The sequence below is a fragment of the Dermacentor andersoni genome, chromosome 2 (genome assembly GCF_023375885.2).
Source record: "Dermacentor andersoni chromosome 2, qqDerAnde1_hic_scaffold, whole genome shotgun sequence".
NCBI classification, from domain to species: Eukaryota; Metazoa; Arthropoda; class Arachnida; order Ixodida; family Ixodidae; genus Dermacentor; species Dermacentor andersoni.
In genome coordinates, this window is record NC_092815.1 from 38,717,507 (window position 1) to 38,738,596 (window position 21,090).

At 42.9% G+C, this 21,090-nt stretch overlaps 1 protein-coding gene across 5 annotated transcripts in view; it reads right to left on the bottom strand.

Moving 5' to 3' along the window:
* The window catches only part of LOC126542440 (cytosolic carboxypeptidase 1-like), an 80,642-nt gene that overhangs the window by 16,716 nt on the left and 42,836 nt on the right, over nt 1–21,090 (bottom strand). For all 5 annotated transcript variants that reach the window (XM_055077250.2, XM_055077248.2, XM_072286381.1 and 2 more), the window contains 8 exons: nt 18,529–18,748; nt 16,488–16,644; nt 12,742–12,950; nt 8,522–8,648; nt 5,216–5,287; nt 2,976–3,084; nt 1,972–2,101; nt 719–835 (listed from right to left, as the gene is read on the bottom strand). In XM_055077250.2, coding sequence (XP_054933225.1) covers nt 719–835; nt 1,972–2,101; nt 2,976–3,084; nt 5,216–5,287; nt 8,522–8,648; nt 12,742–12,950; nt 16,488–16,644; nt 18,529–18,748 — 1,141 coding nt within the window. The remainder of the gene's footprint in view (nt 1–718; nt 836–1,971; nt 2,102–2,975; nt 3,085–5,215; nt 5,288–8,521; nt 8,649–12,741; nt 12,951–16,487; nt 16,645–18,528; nt 18,749–21,090) is intronic.

The following is a 21,090-nucleotide window of genomic DNA, read 5'->3' on the forward strand; positions in this document are numbered from 1 at the left end:
GTACATAGAGTACAGCCAGCAAAAAGGCCAGCGAGAAAAGCAACATAAAAATGTCTGTCAAGAAAAAAAGAAGAAGGCATAGAGTTGTTCTGAAGTTTTTTCCATGCTGGCGATAGGGCTTCCTCTTCAGTTCATCCTGCCACAGAATATATACCTACACACACATTCATAACCTTGCTATCGAAGCTGCGTCTCCTATTGGAATTCCAACATTGGAAACAGCATAAGACTCTAGGACATACTTCAAATTTACAAATGAAAACCGCAAAACAAATATCTATGCAAGTTTTCAAGATACGATCTATCATTCACAGCAAAAGAAAATTACCATCTCTGTTTTGAAGAATGTGTAAGCATGGTATGTTTCATGTTATGTCATTAATTTCATTACCACGTTTATCAACGAAACGAATGACTCAAATGCATTTGTTAGATTTTGTTGATATTTGTCACACTTACATGAGGGCCCAAGCCTCAGTCACATTATGAATGGCTTGCCACATAAGGACAAGGCACTTTATGTGCTCAGTGTTACTCTTTGAGCACTTAGGAGGCACAAGACTAATTGTGACCCTGAAGGAGGCCTGGCTGTAACCTGTATAATGTCACTTACAGGTACTACATGGTTAGTATGTTTCATTAAAATTTGATATAGTACAAGAGCTACAGAATGTTGTTACGAGGCACTTCTGTATGACAATATATACCAAACACCTACCTCACATATATCATCATCTTCTTGAGGTTTGTCGTGGAGCAACCATGAACGAGACGGCGAGCAACCATAGAGGAATGCATTAAAGTGTCGTGAGTGGCCATGGAAGTCACACATCACCTGTAACATCGATGTAACACAGTCCACAGAATCAGAAATGAGAATTTGTATCTGGCATCATAAACCTTTAGAGGTGAAAAACATCTTTCTACAAAAATATTTAAATAGTCCTTACAGAATTTTCAACCAGTCTTATGCAACAGTAGCAGCTAGGTTAAGCTTTGGAATTTTAACACGACAGCATTAAGGGCCCCATGTCATACAAAATCCGGTGTCGGCGTCTGGCATCAGATGTTGTTTTGGCAAAAAGATTTTCGAAACACCTATACCCAAGCCCTCCATGTGGTGCAAGGAAGTTTCTCAATTGTATTTCTCAAGCTAAAATGCGTAGAAAAATTGTAAAGTATGACTTACACACGACCTACAGACATGATAGCTTTCAGATTGTAATTTGAATATACGAGAAAACATAGCTATGTTGCGCGAAAATTCAAACAAACCCCTTTTCCAGCGTTTCTACCATTCATAGATCCGCGCCGGCATCCGCCATTTGTGCGCGCCGGCGCGTGAATATCTCGTGATCCAGGGAGTGGCGCGCCCACTTCCTTGCAAGACTTCCAGATGGCGCTCGCCTCCGCCACATCGTGGCCCACGCAAGAGGCCGCGTTTCTACCAGAAAGCCCGCTTTCGTGCATAGTGTTCGCCTCAAGCGTTTCAAGTAAGCATTACGGTTACATGTGCGCAACTGCCGGGAAGCATCAGAAACAATCGGGGATCCTTTAATGCTATCGCGTTCCACTCTTAAAAGCAAAGCTTAAGCGTCCTCTAAATTCTTTTATGGCAATTTAACATATTTCAAGGCAATAAAGCTTTAGCTTTCTTGCAGCGATAAAAAACGGGAAACTGTAAAGTTGCACATTAAGTGAGACAGGAAACACATTCTGTATGAAATTCATTAATAAAGGATATAATGAACACACAATGGCTCAAACCTCCCATGTGGCTTTTTATCACATCTTACTGACTGTTAGGCAAAAAACACATTCATGACAGTCAAATTTTATAGTGTCCCAACAATGGCAGAAGTGTAACTTGAGATTAATACTCGTAGAGCTTGTCCACCAACTCTATTTCTGATCTATATTTACCAATTACATAACCATATAAAGGGATCTCAAATTCGCTTAACAACTGACCAGCGGAGTGTGTCCTTGGTGTGCCAAGTAGACAAGAAGTGCCTTGGTGTGATAGATTGTGGGGTGCAAGTCTGGGTCTGGGAATGACCACTGCCGGTTCAGATCTTGGCCTGCCAACGAACAGCGGTGGCTGCACAAGAACAGTTAGGAAAGATGCATTTATTGTATTACCACAATCAAAATGCTTCGTTTCACCTACGCTTTCTTTTTTTTTCATTTCAATGAGTGTTGACTTTTTCGTGGTTGTAACTATTTTTTGTGTGCAAATGGTGAACTTAGCTCATCTGTGCACTTTGGCCAGATAACACAGATATTAGCTCAACTTTTAAGGCATTTTCTTCTTTTATGCAGTGTAGAATATGTCTACTGTTTTTCCACAGCTCTAGGTTTGCTCAAACCTGTCATTTCACTGTCCATGGAGACATACGCAAATATTCAGACGGTGCACGCTTAAAGAAAACACATAATTTGTATATTTCACCTTCGCCAATGATTACAGCTGATATATGGCATGAAGGCCTGCAGGTCATTTTCGCATGCAACGTATGCCTGCCTAATGCACCATATTAGCCACTTTTTCTTGACAAGGTTCAAGAAGTGCTACGGTTATATTGTAATTACCATTTCGGTGCTCCCTTTAAGAATGAACCATAGTGTACATGAAATGGCAAATAATTTAACTAGCCATAATGAAGCACTCACTATCATATACACATAGCTGTTTTACCAGCGATACTTCTTAGTTTTTCTGTACCTAATGTAAATTAAGTGTAGTGGTACAGTAGTAATTAAGGTATAGTGTCAGAAGGTGTAGAGTGTTAAGTTAGTATATAAAGTTAGAACATTCATTTCAAAGTTATATTAAGTTAGGAGGTTAAGTCCTTTCCATGCTTCCATAAAATGATGTGGCAAATATAAAACAGCAGGAACATGCTCATACTGCCATAAGATCACAATGATTCAGGTCTAGATTGCAACATTAAGAAAGGAAAAGCCTTCCTTACCATCCATTGATGACACCATCAGGGTTCAGCATAGGCACCAGCTTGAACACAAAGGTTTCACGGACTCGCTGTGCAACTGGCTTGTCACTCAGAAGAAAATCAATTATTCCTGAAAATAACAAGAACAGCTGTAGTGGCCACACTTTCGCAATAATAACTAATCACTAGGATGATAGCACATTCTTTAAAAACTTAATTCAGGTTGCACTTTTTGTTATGAGTTATTAATGGTGAAGTAATAACATTAATAAGAACTGCACAAGCATGTTTTTATAGAAGCAAGCAATGGCATACCTAATGGTCAAAAGGCTACAAATGCAACCAAAGAGAAACATACATATTACAGTGAAACCTTGTTACTATGAGCACCAGATTAACCAACTCCTCAGATTAATGAACTTTTCAGAAATCTCGCACTGACTGCTCATAGTTTCAACATAAAAATGTGTCAGTATTACAAACTTCGGAATACAGACCTTTTCAGAATAACAATCATTATTCAATTTCCGTGTCTACAACTCAGTACTACGAATTCATATTCTAAATTTCGAGGATTCTTAGATTTTTGTGTATCTTTCACTTCAACCGGAGTGCTAGGCTTGCAGATGACATGGCATAGAAAGCAGACACCCTGCAACTTGCTCCTGAGCATGGTGGAGGAATATGAGAGGTGTAGGAACCGCGTGGCGGTGCCGTGAAGAGAGCATCTCCACAGCGCTATAGTTTATGATGCTCAGCCGGTGGATGTCGTGAGTACTTCGGGGCCTGCGTGTAAAGGGGGGGTCATCGTTTACACTAATGTGAAAATGATGTGAAATGTGAGCTAATGTGAAAATGAGACCACGTGGTCGTTTTGAGTGTGCTTTCTGAGAAATGTGTTCAGTTATTTAGTGCTTAATGAGGTAAAAATGCTTTGTTCCGCGTTGTACTACGAGGCACAAGTTGTGCGAGGAAAAGCCCTTGTTTTTTCCCACTAAAGACAATGACCGTCTGAACAGTGCATGCAATTTGAAAGAAATCCTGGGTCGATTCCTTCAACCACTGAGTGGAGCAGCGGCCTGGATACCTTCATGTTTTGTTGATGCCAATTTATATGCCCCAAACAATTTTATTGGCATAAACAGTCCATTACCAGCACTCGAGAAGAAAGAAAATGCATGAAAATTAATTTCGAAATGCCTTTTATTGCTTATTATACTTGGGTGTGCTTTCCTAATGCACATACACCAAGCCAGAAAGAGCCGAACAGATGGCCCCTGCTCTCCTGGGCCATCACTCCCAGAAGGCACACAACATTAGTGAGTCCTCTCTCGCTTGGAGGCCAGTTCTTACACCTCTCATATCCTTCCACCGTGCTCCTGAGGAGGCACGGCGCATGGGCTTGGAAAACCTGAGACGGTGCGACAGGAGAAAAGCGTGGGAGGGGACTTGTTTTTTCGGTTGCGGAGGCAACGACGCATTAGGCTTTGCGAGTACCTAGCAATGAAGGCACATATCTTCCTTATTTCAGCGTAACCTCCATGCTCATGGAGGACAACACACAGCCTGCCCTTTCCTCACAGTCTCGTTTACACATGCTTGTGCTTTGGAATATTTCAGGTGTCTGCCTTGAGTGAGACAGTTGCAGCATCCACGACAAGGAATGTGGGGGGGAAAAAAGAAGAACACTGTGCTTTGGAGGCCATACGCAGCTTCCTCCTTGCTGGTGGTTTTCCTGGCATCATTTGCATGCACTACGGTTACTATACAGTGCTTCAGCGGAGCGAGGCTGGGCGGAATCTATGGAAATTGAAGCACAGAATAGGAAATTTTGTGGCTTGCACTATTATGACCTTTCAGAATACGAACACTTTGCCACAGTCCCCTGAAGTTCGTTATACTGAGATTTCACTGCATTGTGCTTGTCTTCTACAAAGTCATAGAAACAGCTGCAGTGTGAAAACCAAGGAAAAGCTGTTTCACAATCATTTGTTTATTCCTTCAACATGAAGGCTTGCACTGCACAGAAAAAAGAGGAAATATAATGGCAATTGTTGCGATACAAGTTTTGATGAAAATGGGTCGGCAGGCTTTATTAAGACAAGAGCTCAAGATGAAGGGAATGTACACCAATACAGGGTGTTTTATGATTAACAATGCATACTGCTAACATGTTAAAAAGATGTCCTTCTGGAAAGGGTGCCTTTTTATTTGACGTAAAGGGATGGTTAACATCAGAAGATGCTCAGATTCATGCTCACCTTTCATTATCCACGAAGAATTTGTTTCACCAGGATGTACTCGAGCCATAAGCACTACGTGTGGCCTGGATACTGTTCACAGAATAATGGAAATTGTTGGTAGAACATCTGTACACAACTTAATGGAAGAGAGCACTGCAGCGCCAAAGTTAGAAATACCATTTGAAACAAAAACTAAATGAAAGAACGCTTCATGGGTAAGATTACATTTAATTATGTGTAAGCAGTTGTACAACATAGTGAATGAATAGCTGAATAAATGAGTGAATCAATCAATCAGTGAGTGAGTGAGTGAAAGTGAGTGAGTGAGTGAGTGAGTGAGTGAGTGAGTGAGTGAGTGAGTGAGTGAGTGAGTGAGTGAGTGAGTGAGTGAGTGAGTGAGTGAGTGAGTGAGTGAGTGAGTGAGTGAGTGAGTGAGTGAGTGAGTGAGTGAGTGAGTGAGTGAGTGAGAAGTGCTGGAGCTCAGTTCCTACTTTCAACTCCACGCACAACAGGAGACAGCTTAATTAAATGTCACTGCAGAGGTTTTACACATCTTCACAAGGTGATGGCTCAACTTCATCAGTTCTGGTGGCATTGTAGTAATACAAACAAGGAAAATAACCCAATGGTTCAGACTTCCCATATCACTACGTCTACAGCTGCAGAGCTTGCAGATCTCTGTGATGCGCTTCATGTGATCAACACAGAGTCCTGAAAAATAGGCAGTCTTCTGCGATTCAAGGCCGGCCTTACAATGTATACAGTCATTTCTCTGACATGGAACTCACAATCAATTGACGTGTGAAATCGTGGAACTCATCCATCACTTGAGAGAAAAAGGCCATATCACTTTTCAATCGATACCAGGCCATTGCAATATCATAGGAAATGATGACGCAGCTAAAGCACCTCGGACGTCAAACCAAGAAGACCGCTGCATCCCCATTCTTCTCTCAAGGACAGATGCTGCGAGACAGCTTTGCGTTCTATAGCACGTACACTCTCTTTAGCGGAGTGGAACACATACAGGGTGCACCAGATTGCACAGACTCAACCCTTCGCTGCAACTCAGATCTCCGGCCAGACTGCACAGACGCGAAGCGTCTCTTCTGTGTCGGTTGTGGTTGGGAGTTGCCTTCACGAAAGCTTATTCAGCACTCATTGGAATGGCTGACAGTCCTGCATGTGATGTCTGCAGCTGCAAGGAGAGCACTGACCATCCATTGTGCCACTGTCCTCAGTTTGAAGTACAAAGACAATCTATAACCAATGCATTCAGGAAACTAGATGATCGTCTGCTGAGTGGACAGACAATACTAGAACACCGTCCCCACCGATCATCGGCTCAGAAGGCACTAAAGGCACTTCTATGCTTTCTGAGAATGTCTGGCTTGTGCGAGCGCCTTTGACTCTGCAGTGGCGTTCGTGGGCGTCTCTCTATCCTCATCTCTCTCTTTTTCTCCCTTCTTTCTATTCCCCTACTCCCTTCCCCCAGCATAGTATAGACAACTAGACTCTTGACTGGTTTTATCTCTCTCTCTCTTTTTCACAGGGTGCATATTGCAGCATGCCAGACTGTGCTATTAGCATAAATTCAAACTTAAACAGGCAGAAATGTATTCAAATGCATTGCAAGCATTTCCAGATTTGCCTGCTCTTGTCACAGTAGTCTAATTCAGTCTTTAAAATACACAGTTGGCGCTACACCATGTCTATAAGTCAGCTACAATATGATCGCATGTCGCACCTGTTACCACCACCACCATGTTGCATGCTGCCTATGCATGAAGCCAAGAGCCTATGGCTCTGGCCCAGTAATATGAAATGGCATCCACCTCTACAAGCATTCAAATCTCTTGTGCAAAGTCTCAAAACCAAGTAAACAGAAATATGCACTGAAGCACATCACTGTATCACTTGCACTAACAGCAATTAAAAAAAGGCAACTCATATTCAGGAAAATACAACACATTACTGCATGGATAGTCCCTAGTACGCTAACATTGTTCCAAGTCTTCATTAGCTTATGTCCTTGTTACTCATCTTACATGCTGTATAAAAACTGTGTCATACATATGAAAAACAGCTTATATATCAATGAGCTTATATTATTTTCTTTCAAATTATTAATTTATCTTACACTTGACACTCTGCATGAATTCCAGTTGGAACACAATGCCACCCTTCAGCAAAAGAGGTTACTGTACTTCACTAATGCCCCTTGGCAATTACTGTGCCAACATCTTGTATACAGGCACTTTGTATGTCTGCTGGAATTCAGTGGAGTGGATGTGCATTTGTCAAGCACCTCCTTTTCACAGGAATTGTTAAGGAGCAGCAGTCTTCAAGCGCGGTGTCTATTTCACCTGAAGGGCAACAGTGTCCTGTACACGAGCGAGCCTAGAAAATGTTTCGAATTATGGACTGCTTGTGGTTAACTCTTTCCGTACTGCGCCCATTGGGCATAGTTAGCCTGCTAACGATGACTTGAAACACCACTTTCGAGACCTTCTGTACCCCTCATGGATACACTGTATTATCGCAAATGAAGGAGAAGAACTATATTTTTGTTTTCTATGCAGTTTCACCAATGTCAAAGTAGAAAGCAAAAATGGCTGCCTCTGGGAATAGATCTCGCTATTCCGCTGCGTCTGCGACTGATTTTATCGATAGATTGGGCAGCAGCGAGTCTGAGGATGCTGCCTTTTCGGCGGACTTTGACAGCAACGACAGTACAAGCCAGCACGAAACATCAGTGGCCACAGTCCAACACGCCCTACTGCAGTGCTTGCACTTAAATTTTTGTAGTGGAATACCTGTTCAACGAAAAATTTCGTTTTTTTTTCGAGATAGTGCCTTAGACAGCAATACTTTTTTGTACACCTCATAATTTCTTTTACATGTTTTTGCTTAGTAGATACAAGCGTCTTTACAAATTTTGTTCAATTTTGTCCCACAATCTTGACTCTGGCAATTTATATCTTTTTTTATGACATATATCTCGTTACTAAAACCTTTATGCATGAAAAGTTCATTCATACTGCTTTTTTTTGTTTATGTAATATTGAGGGCAGTAGTTTCTTCACAAGAAAAAATCTGGCATAACCTATAAAAAACATATTTTCCCATGGTAGGGAAAGAGTTAAACTTATTGAAATGGTGTTGCGGGCAAAAGGTGTAGAAATATGAGGACACGATTGATATCACATCTCCAAGCGGCTTTGTGTGTCTGTCTGCAAGTCCAATGGTCTTGCCTTCATATCGAAGTGCATTGTACAAGCATCCTTCATATGATTGTTGCCACGCTCTTGTCAAGTGACTCACATTCCAAGGGCTGGGCTGTGATGGTCAACAGAGGCACGGGATTGCCAGCCATGGTTCTGCACAGTTCCTGTCGCTCCAAGAATATGCTACTGCGGTCATATGAGCTGAGCCAAAGTTTAAGGTGTGCCTGCACATATAGCAGAAGAAAATGTTTGTTTTAACAGCAGTTTTTCAGGTACAGGAAATGAGTGCCATCAGATTCTTTTGCCAGTTCTCTAGCAATCAGGAGAAAGATGTGAATAACTCGAATTAGGCTCCTAGCAGCTTACGATATCTGGCTGTGATTTTTTTACGTACAACAGATCTGCTTTAGGGTAGTTCTTTTAAGTGGAGTAAATGACGCCTTTGTGTTAACCAAAGACAGACAGAGCTAAGCACAAAAGGAAAAGGACGCCTAATGGGCGTGAAAAGTATAATATAACATGGTGATTTCAGATAAAGGAATGGTTTGAAAGAAAAAATGAAGACATTTGCACCTGATTTTTGTCCATCATCTACTGCACTGCAGGTAGTGACTTAGTATTAGTAGTGACTTGAGTAGGATTTTGTAAAAGCTCAGAGGATTTTTCGCATCCACTTTTAGTAACATGACTACATGTGGTAGCATGATGCAGATGCAACGAAGAACTGGCCAAGAGATGCCTGTCGGGTGAGGGGATCAGCATCAATATTAAAATGATTTTTCCTGCGCTGTAGGCCTTGCTTGTCACAGCCATTACTGGTAGGCACTGCTCATCAGAGAGATCTTGCTGAGGGTTCTCTTTGGTGTGATGAAAGGTGAACTCATCAATGACATTAGTCAGGAAGAGACTATCCAGACTAGCAGATTGCCTAAGCAAAGATATGTCTTCACAGCTTGTACGCACCAAGTTCCTGCAGTGTACGCTTACACTGGTCCACGGAATTTCATAAGTAACTAGTATGACACTTTCTTATAAAACACTGAGTACTAACAAGGTGCCAACGTACTGTAGTTCGCACCACCTTGTACACAAATTGCACCATGCATGAGCTAGTTAACTGCACAGAATGAGCAAGCGATGAACATTGCTAAATGTTCATTACCACTTTTGTCACTCTCTCCACACTCACGCAATGTTGCTGTAAATGGATTCGCTTTCAATCTGGCTTAGTTGCCTTGCCTGTAGTATTTGCTACCATAAGTAAAATGGTTGCGTGGTTTCATCGCGCAGCCTTTTCTGACATTGTCCATTGCTGTTACAGCAACTCTCGCATACATACTGTTTGTCCATTGATTTCTCTCTTGTTCTCCTGGCAATACCCATGCATCGTAGTCCAGATGGTTTTAATTGTGACCACTATGAAGCCACAAGTCAGGAACAATGCAGTGCTCTTCACGGCGCATGAGCTTGTTTGACAAGCACTCAGAGTGAACATGATTTTTTTTTTCCAACTGCTTTGAATATGAACTGCCTATTTCTCATTATGTGGGGACTAGTCCCTAATGTCCTCGTGTGCAACAAGGGTGGTTTCAGGCTCCATCACCCAAAGCCACTTGGTAATGGACCCTTCTGAGTAAGGTCATTCAAAATAATTTTCACTTGGATAGAGTAACATCAGCCATCCTAACGATTAATGATTGCTGGCAGTGGCTTCCCTGCCATAGCTAGTATATCTAGATTAGAAGCTGCAAGCTCTCTGATAACAAAGGACTTTGCCACAATCATAAATGTGACAATTTCAACTTGCTGTAGCCAGTGATCAGCTAACACAAGAACTGTTAAGTCTTTCAATTTTTCGTGTCGGACTACAGGCTGCCATATTGAAAATGACGCACTAGTATTTAAGAAATCACAGAGGGGTTGAAGAAGCTGAAAAGAAATTTTTGGACAGATAGAGCAGGACTGATGGCTTTATGTTGTTGCCCTAACGTTTTGTACTCAAAATACCTCACATGCCCAACATTTCACGCCTCTGAGAAACAAGGCAACGGTGCTTCAAGTGGAACATGGACATAGCAAATAAATGCGCACTTTTACAGCACACTCTACCAGCCTATTCACTAATCTTTGCGAACAGGTTTCATTTGCCTGGCCTCTGAAGCAACTTCTTGACCTGGATCACTTAGAGACAGGGTAAGATTAAACATGAATTACATTATGATATAAAACTATGTAGCAATAACCTTTGCAAGTGAAGAACATAAAAGTTGGTTTATTCCAGCAAGTTTAGGTACCTACAGGTGAGGTGTCCACTAAAATGAAAGACAACCTTTGAAGTAATACATGTGAGAGAGTTTTTGACGTTACTGAGACAACATTTGGAAGTGATGTGAAGTGCTCATCTCATTAGCCAGACTGCATAGCGAGCACATAGAAATGCACATACAAAAAGCCATGACTTGCATTACATTGCATTAATATTTCAAACTGGTACATCAATGTTACAAATTAGAATACAATGAGCTCACACTAAACCTCTCCGCAAGGACCCATCGCAAGAGAAGTATGAGCTATGTGCACTTGCTTAACGTGTGCTTTTACAGCGTAAGGTGTTATGGGCTCATTCCAACAACCGTTTCGGGTGGCGATGGTGTCCGCCGCTGCCACGGCCGCTGGTGGCCAGTGGCCGTAGCAGCTATCGCCAGGAATAAGAAAAAATGACCTAGGTCTCGCTGAGATTGAACTCGGGCTTGCTGCGAGGGAATCAGCTACTCTACCACAGAGCCACACCAGCGCTTGCTAGCATGCAGCAGAAAAATGCCCTATAAACGCATTTTAGAGTGTGAGGAGACACGCGATGTGACAAGCATGCCTTGTAGCATCAATACGTGCATGTTTACGCATTGCAGTTGCATATTATTACACCAGGTAGGACGCCATGTAGCAGATGCACAGGTAGCGGCGCAAGGCAGTTAAAGAAGGTTTGAGGAAGAAATAGAATATTACGGTGATGCATAAATTTTAAGCTAAAGAAAAAACATGTATGGCATACCTGATTAATTCAAGCAGGCTAGGTTACTGTTTTTCACCGTCAAGTTCCAAAGAGAATGCCATCAAATGATCATCATCATTACCATCGTATCGTGCCATTTGGCATGCATGACGCCTAGCGTCGATACGTACAAATTTTACATTGCAGTTCCATTATATTCCATCAGGTGTCCCGACATGTAACAGTTGCATATAGCAGTTGGATGCTGCATGTAGCTGGACTTGGTAAACTCAGGCAGGCTAGGTAACTATTTGTCACCATCCAGTTTCAAAGGGGATGCCAACAAACCATCATTATCATCATCAACAGCAACATACTGTGCCAAGGGTCAAGGTATGTGACATGTTCGCCATGTAGTTTGGATACCTGCGTTTACTCTTCGGAATGTTATGGCACCTCCTCGCAAGGTACGAACCGCTGCTGAAGAAGTGAATCGTAGAGCTACGTACACGGCTGAAACCAGGTAACGTCGGGCTCAGCAGACAGCTGTGCAGAGAGCAGGACAAGCCGCAGCACAAGCTACAGCTCGCCGTCGATGCCGGGCGGACAGCTCAGATCGTTCTCATGAAAACCATGCAAATAGACTTCGCCATGTAGACCCTGTAGTACGCAGTGCCAAAAATGTAGCTCCTACAGAGCCGCTCCTCCAGCTTACGCTGTGACTATGCTGCGTGTGCCGCACCGGCCTCTGACTTCTTTTTCAGCACTTCTTTGGCAATAGCTTTCAATAGCATACACTCAGTATCATCATGTTGCTAATTCATAAAAATCAACACATGTATGATAAAGAGCTCTATATAGGATACTTTTTTTGCCTCACACAATATTCTTTCTTTTCAGTTATCCCTGCTGGTAAATGTTAGAACTAGATTATTGCACATTAAGCCCAGGATTATTCACCATGGCCACAGAGCAAGACTGTTCTGATATGTAAAGTGCATTCATACAATTTTTCTTGCCATATCCTCACACTATAAACGTTTGCTGCATTACACCATTCCCAAACAGACACCCAGGTGCAAATGACCAACTGGTCTAAAAGGATTATTTTCTCATGCTATTAAAAGCTGAGAATTTGACAATAATTCTGTTCCAAGTATCCAATTACTTCGGCCTAAGCATGATAAAATTAAGTTACACATATGGCAAGGATGACTGAAAGATGATAGTATTCAGTGCAACCGGAGATTACTGGATATCATGTATCTAAAGCTAGTTGCTACCAATTTAGTGCAACCAATACAGCAAAAATAATGGTAAGTTACCTTAAGCAGAGAGAAACCATAAGGAAAGCCATTGGCAATGTAGCACACATCTCCGGCATGGGGAAAACGGACAGTGAAGCTCAGTGTGAAGAGGGGCCCCTTGTCAGCTCGCCAGTGCAGGTTGCGCTGGTAGCTGATGCCACCACCCACACGACGCCAGCCACGGCCATTGGACGCATCCCTGACCGAGAACAGCAAGGGGCACTGGCCTGCAACGGCACATTCAGCAACTCAATTCCAAATTTTAATTATATGGTCTTCACTAAGTCATGTTAGCCTGCATTTTATTTCAACCTCTACCTACCAACAATGAGGATAATAATTTCTAGGGTTTTTTGTCCCAAAGTCACAGCGAGGACATGGGAGACTCCACAGGGTAAGGCTCCAAATTAATCTTGACCACCTGGGCATTTTTGATGTACAAAGTACACCAGCAATTACTGCATTCTTATCCACTTAAATTAGGCTGCTGCACCTCAGAATTGAACCAACAAGCTATGCCAGAACCCCTTAAAAATAATTACAAAATGAAATAATAATAATAATACAGAAGGGAAAAATTGTCATTCACCCGAATATAGCATGAAGCTACAAAGGAAACCCATGATCCCAGACCAGGACAAACTTTTTCCTTAACTGTAAAGCGTTCATTCTAAGAAATTCATTTGGGTTTCGTTTGTAGCTTCATGCTACATTTGGGTGGATGACAATGTTTCCTTTTCATGACACTTCCTCCACTTTGCGGGATTCCGCAGAACTGACTTTAATAATAATAATAATAAATAAATGATTTATTATTATTATTAATCATTTATTTATTTATTTATTTAGTGTGCCCAGGAACAACATTGAGGTCTGGGTGCTCAGGCACAGAAAAGCAAAAATGGTAAAAATGTAAAACGAGTAAAAGTTATAAGATGAAAAAAAAAAAAGAAGTTCAATTACGGCATATGATTATGGGTAAAATATAGAATGCAAAAAAATTCTCACACTGGAATAAACAGCTACATATTGAATAGCAATACAACAATAACACAAAATTGAGAGAACATGTACAAAAGGGGGATGGGAAACTATGAGAAATCAGAAGAGAAAGTGCAAAGCTTGGAACAGAAATAAGACAATACAGTTTGAAAAATATCAAGACAGAGAAAATAACAGTTGTAAAGATTTTTCATTCTGTGGAGAGGGTTAGTGTCAACTGAAAGAGACAGAAACGTGGAATGACCTATGTTCTCTGGTGGTCTTCTGCAGAAACCACAGTGAAACAGAAGCTGGTAGATCAGAAGATGTAATATTTCCATGAATAATTTTGTATAAAGAGGGGGCATCGATACGACTATGTCTACAGCTAAGTTATGGAAGTGTGGGACGGTGCGTGAAGTCAGGAAACAATGTTCACATATACTCATGAACATTTTCTGCACATGCTCAATTTAATAATAATTATAATAAAATGGCAATGTCTGTTATTTCAAACTGTTGTCTAGAGAAGTTTCTCAGGATACTGTGCTCTTGTTTTTTTGCTGGGCATTACTTTTTCTTTTATATGAGGGCACGTGTTATCTTTTTATTGATTGTACCCTTCTTGTAATGACCCTCAACAGAGGGTTAATAATAATGAAATAAGTGGGTCAAAATGACAGAGAGCCTGCAGTATTGTAAAATAAATAAATAAAAATAAATACCGAAGTCACACATGCCGCAAAAAACTTTATTTAAATCACAAATTTCATTACATCGAGTTTTCTGTGTTTTAGCAGCAAAAATTGCTTCGCAGGTTCTAGGACAGGCTTGGTAAATACATAGTACCTTGTCAGTAAGCCTCTATAAACAGAATGTCGAAAGGAATTTGACCACTAATTATGGAATCAGAAGTATTAGCACACTGTGAAACATTGCGTTGAGGGTAAAGCTTCTGTGTAAGCATGCTACTGCTAACTGCAGGGCCCATATACAGTGAAACCTCGTTAAACCGTAGTTGACCGGAGCTCGGAAAAAGTACGTACTAAACAGCAGTACTGCTTAATCGAAATAGCACGAGATCACCTACTTACCTGTCGAAAATAGAACTCAGAGAGAGTGCGATGAAAGGGCAAAAAAACATGCAGTATTTATTCACTTCGCGCTACAACAGTGTTATTTTCGTTTGATGCCGCAGCGGCCTAGCAGCGACAACAGCGGCCTCAAACTTAGTGAAGCTGCGAGCCAGCTTTTCAGCCAGCCCCTCTTCTCGGCAAACACTCGCATGGCAGATTCCTCGTTGGTGTTAAGTATCCTCTGTGCATGCGTGCGGTAGCGCTGCAGAAGTCGCGGGGAGCCATTTTCATTGCGGGGTGCTGTTCTTGTCGCGACGATTGCATTCGTGAGGCTGACGCACCGTGCAGCTTCTGCCACTGTCAGGCCTGAATTGCCCATGTTGTCGCTTTCTGTGTTGTCCTCATCACTGTCGCTAGTTGACACTTTGGCAACGACGGAGGCAACAATGGCGAAAAGTCGAACCTCGTAGCCGACATCTCTTCGCGGTTGCAGCAGTGCTGCCGAGCAACTTTTTCGCATTCCAAATGCCACACAATGTAGTCAACAGCAGATCACTCTCGCGTGCCAGCACCAACTTCTTAGTGTCACATTTGATAGCACGAACATGGCACAAACGATGTCTAATTTTTCTTCTATGCTGAGCACTTGGCGTCTTTTTTATCCGAGCTTCAGCATGGCGCGAGTCCTTGGTTGCACGATGCCGCAAGGCTCTCGGGCACAGCGCCGAAATGATGTTGATATTGATGTGGCTTCACGCGCAAACTCACAGGGCGCTTGGAGGCCGTTGTTCCGATCTCTGAGGCTTGTTGTTCTGCTGGGCCGCTCGACGGAGACGACGCACCGCCGTGTTTGCACGACGAAAAGTGGAAACACTACGTGTTAGCCGATGCGTACGCAGTAAGCTGGTACGGTTTATGCGGATTCAAAACACATTAGCTTCAATGGCCGCTGAGTCAGGGATTTGACTTTACTACTTTTAAAACGAAACTACTGTTTAAGCGGCTATGGTTTAACGAGGTTTTACTGTGTATATATATATACAAGTGTACCATCATCATCACGTCTCACCAACATTAGGCTACCATTTTGTTTCTTTACAGTAATGGTGTAGTAAGCCATGAGGCCCAGATCACTGTAAAATCATTGGTAATATTCATTCACAATAACGAAGTAATGCAATGACAAGAAAATACATACTGCTGTCATCACCGCCGGTTGTCACCGCATTTCAATCATGTGAGCTCATTCCAATTGGCATTTTTGTGTTACAACTGGCTGCTCATGTCTTTAAAAGCACAGACTGGGTATGCCGAGTGTGGTTTCTATACCAGCACAACAGATGGCGAAGCAGTGCATTTCATCTTCTACTCGAGAGTGAGTGGCTTTTCTTTTTTTTCTCGCTGGCAACATTCGCATGTGAAAGTGGAAATGACTAATTGACTGTCTGGCGATGCTTTTCTTTTTTTACCCACCATACAGGCTCCAGCTGTGTGCAATAGCTGTAAACTTGATTAAATTCGAACTGCAGAACAAAATTATTTCGTTAAAGTGCTGAAACCTTGAAAACTAAGAAAATGAGAAAAGTTTGTTATATCTTAAATATTGTAAAATCGAAATTCATTATATCGAAGTTCAACTGAACGTGCCATGCTACCAGAGCACCTACCATCAGGCCACTGATCAGTTCAGTAACAAGAGTGGCTTACCTTCTTTGTACAGGCTTCCACTGCGGTCAAAGTTTACAATGTTGAATGTGTAGTCAACATCACTGCGCATGCCTGCCACTTCAAAGTAGAACCAGCGATGGTGGAGGCTTGTGTTGATGTCTGGACTCATGAGCAGGTTGTACTCATATGGCCCAATCTAAAAAAAAATTATGTTTCTGGTTACTTCTTGGAGCTGCAAGTAACACATAGTTCTTCAATAACACTAAAAGAGTGCACATAACATCACAATTCTCCATAAGTTTGCAACAGACAGCAAAATGTTTAAGCTATAATGTTAACTGCATATATTTGTACAATCAAACTTCGATATATTGAACAGTGCAGTGATCGTGAAATAGTTCGATATAGCCAGAATTCCATATTGATGAATTCCATATTGATGAATTTCTATTGATGAATTTATTTAAGTACTTATTGAAATGTACTTCAATGGTGCACTTTTCATTCACTTCATACATTTTACAGCTAAATGGCAGTCACATGCACACCACAAGATCAAAACTCTAAGTACATAAAATCACGTGAAAAATACGTAAAAAAATTCTGCTAATCAATCAATGAAGCAAGGGCATGATCAAGGATCATTGTTTGGAGCGTGCGTTTGGTTGCACTGTGTGCAATTTGCCTAGGCCGTGCCGACTTTGTCAGCCTGGAGCGGTCGGTCGGTTGTGCCACATGCAATTAGCGCAGGCCGCGCCAACTTCATCAGCCACGCAAAGTCGGTGCGGTCTAAGCTAATCGCGTGTGGTGCAACCGAACATGCGCTCCGAACAATGATCCTTGATCGCGCCCCAATTGTGCCGCAGTAAATACTCACTTGAAGCTTCATGTAAAGTATTTGTTTATTTGGAAGAAAGTACTGCAGCAGTGAAGCCTGCTTCTTATTGGCAGCCGTGTGCTTAAATGCGGAGTCCTCAACTTAGTCTAAACGGTCCACGCCCTCTATTGCGCCACAGTAGCGGCGTGGAAGGGCCAAAACTGCTACAGCCCCAGCTTCCCCAAGTCGCGAGCAGGGAAACATCAGCGCTTGCTGGGTCAACCTTGGCAACGTCTTTGTTTGGTCGCTACTTCTGCTGCGATCTCCACGTCCATCAATTGAAGCATTTTGAAACACTGTCAATAACAAAGTAATAAGTGGCATCTGCTAAGGCGTCTATGAGTGTGCCCAGTGAGCGCGCACTGATGCGTGTCTCTGTGGATGCAAACCGTCAGTTCTCACGAGGCGTGGCAGGCGTAGAGCGCGGCACCGAGGAGGAGTCAGTGCAACAAATGCAATGCGTCGTTGACATTGTCGAACTAGCCAAACCGCCACATGCGTATGCCGATACGTTCGAACGGCACCCTCGATGTGTACAGTTATACTGCACAGCAGTTGGGAACGTCCATGGTGCCACCACTATCTTCGAGGGTGTTGCAGGAAAGCTCACCGCCTGTCAACAAAGCGCATGTGGTCTGGGGTGGCGGAGTTCAATATATCCATTCTACGTGCAACCCAGTTCGAAATAAAAAATAAAAAATGCATGCGATTTTCAAGGTGATGTAGAACGTGTTCGATACACAATAATTCGATATATCCATGTTCGATATATCAAGGTTTGGCTGTATTTCTGGCTTCAACAAATTGTTTTTAGTGTAATGCTGGCTTGCTAGGCTCAAATTTCACACAGAGATTGCATTTTATAGATTAGTTTGTACGACAATGCATTTAGTGCTCGTACTTTTATCATTAGTTTAACAGGAAAAAGAAACAACACAGGATGTATTAATTTAGCATTTGAAGGAGCAAGTTCAGTCAGCTAAGTGGAACAGTGTCACCAACATTTGCAGAAGCCCTCCCACCACTGCCTCCTGCATTTTTTTCTTTCTTCATACCATCAGACACTTGACAGTTTTCTATTGATGAATTTATTTAAATACTTATTGAAATGTACTTCTATGGTGCACTTTTCGTTCACTTCATACATTTTACAGCTAAATGGCAGTCATATGCACACAAGATCAAAACCCTGTAAGTACTTACCTGAATAGCCTTACGAAGGTTTCCACCTTCAAAGCGAGACTCAAACCACAGCCGCTCAGAGACTACCTCCTGAAGAGATCGTGGCACATCATTGTTCATCAAAGGTCTTGATGGAGGCAGGCTGTGCAGGGCTAGACTGTCATAGTCATATACAACAGGAAAATTGTTTGAATCCCTCGCATTCTCCAGGCGAATCCGCACTTCTTCAAGTATCTTGTTTCTGCATAGTGCAACCAGAAATGTCAGCTGCACCCGATTTAGTTATGTTGGAACATATTTGTTTTTGTCACGCCGTGCTCCATTTAGAATGAGTATGGAGGTACAGTGAAAATTCATTCAACTTATCAAGAGTTTAGTTCAACAGAAACATCCTCAATCTAGAAAACTAGCAAAGGGTCACTTAACTGTTCAGTGTATCAAAGAAATCAGACTTCATACTGAAGAGAGTTTGTTGCATTTAGCATATGTTTAAATCCCGCTGTCATGAAACGGGATATAATGAAGTCATGGATGTAACGAACAAAATAAATTTCCCCTTCACCATAGTAGTACTGCGGCAAAATCAACATTTCTCCATTAGCTGAATATGATGTAGAGTGGCAATTGTATCAGTTTCTCACAGTCATGCACACTGGTACAATACACAGTAATATGTGTTGTACTGAGAAGTTTTGGAGGTCTGCAGCAGCTATAAAGTGGTACTTTCACTGTAGATCTAAAAACACAGCCAGTCAAAAAGCAATTGCACACTTCATCCTGTGTTCTGTCCTGTACTGGATGATGGCACCATTCAATCTCTTACTGACCTCTTTAATCATCACTGGGAAGCGGGTACACTACCAGCAGACTGGAAGCACGCGGACATCATACTCATTCCGAAGCCAGGCAAACTCTCCAGCTTAGAAAATATGAGACCAATCTCACTGACTTCATGCCTAGGCAAGCTTCTGGAACATGTCATTCTGAACCGGCTTCAACCTTACCTAGAATCCAGCGACCTCTTTCCCGAAACAATGTTCGGATTCTGGCCCCACCTTTCTACCCACGACATCCTTCTTCAGCTGAAGGAACAAGTCCTTGAACACATCTCACCGCACAACACCGGAGCGATTTTAGCACTCGATCTCAAAGGCGCTTTCGACAATGTGGCTCACCATACCATCCTTACAAACCTAAGCCTCACGAACTGTGGTCGTAATACTTACAATTATATACGCGCCTTTCTAAGCAACCGCACGGCCACAATAGGCATTGGCTCACTCAGAACCCCGACGTTACCTACTCGCAACAAAGGAACCCCACAAGGTGCTGTTCTGTCACCCACCCTTTTCAATATTGCTATGATGAAATTACCTGACAAACTCAACGCAATACCAGGAATCAGGCACGCAATATACACCGATGACATCACTATCTGGACTACCACTGGTTCCGAAGGAGAGAAACAAGACGCCCTTCAACAAGCGACCGACGTCGTCCAGCAATATGCAAAAACAAGTGGTCCCCGGTGCTCCCCCGAGAAGTCAGAACTATTACTCGTTCGACAGAAATCACGAAGAAAACTCTATGAACTACCCCACATCACACTCACCCTCAACGACAAAGAAATACCCACAGTAAACCGCATCCGCATTCTCGGACTCCACATACAACAGGACGGCGGAGGCGCATACACCATCCAACGTCTCAAGCAGACCACCTTCCAAATCATGCGAATGGTCAGCCGTATCACCACCAAACAATACGGACTGAAAGAAGACGACATAATACAGCTCGTCCAGGCCCTGATAATCAGCCGCATTGCCTGCGCTGCCCCGTACTTGCCCCTCACTGCCAAGGAGCTAGATCAATTAGACGTACTTCTTCGGAAAGCCTACAAGCAAGCGCTCGGCCTACCACCGGGAACAGCGACACTCAAGCTTGAAGCCCTAGGAGTCCATAATACTATAAGAGAAATTATAGACGCCCACCTCACAAGCCAACCAGAACGACCAACAGGAAGAACAGTCCTAGCGCGCCTAGGCTACCCCACACATGGCAAAGGCCACGAACAAACAATCCATCTGGCCCCCAACTTCCGGGAACACATCAAGGTAGCCCCTATCCCCAGAAGCATGCACCCGGAACATCATGCCGATCGTCGCCAAGCTCGCGCAAAAACTCTACAGACAAAATATGGCAGTCTCCCCACCACACTGTTCACAGATGCCGCACAGTACCCCCAAAAAGCAGCCATGACGGCCAGCGTTGTCGACTATAACCTACAAGAGGTGGTCTCGATGACGGTCCGCACTGCCAGCGCCCTCGTAGCAGAGGAGACAGCCATCGCCTTGGCCATCCCCTCTAGTCCGACCAACGAGTACGTCACAATTATTACTGACTCCCAGGCAGCTTGCCGTAGCTACGCGAGAGGCAGAATATCTTCAATCGCCCACCGACTCCTCAAACAAGCCTCCCAATTCCCGGACGTTGAAATAGTGTGGACTCCAGGACACGAGTCCCTCCGTGGAAATCAGCGTGCGCACGCTGTAGCCCGAGCTCATGCCTCCCGGGCGCCACAAG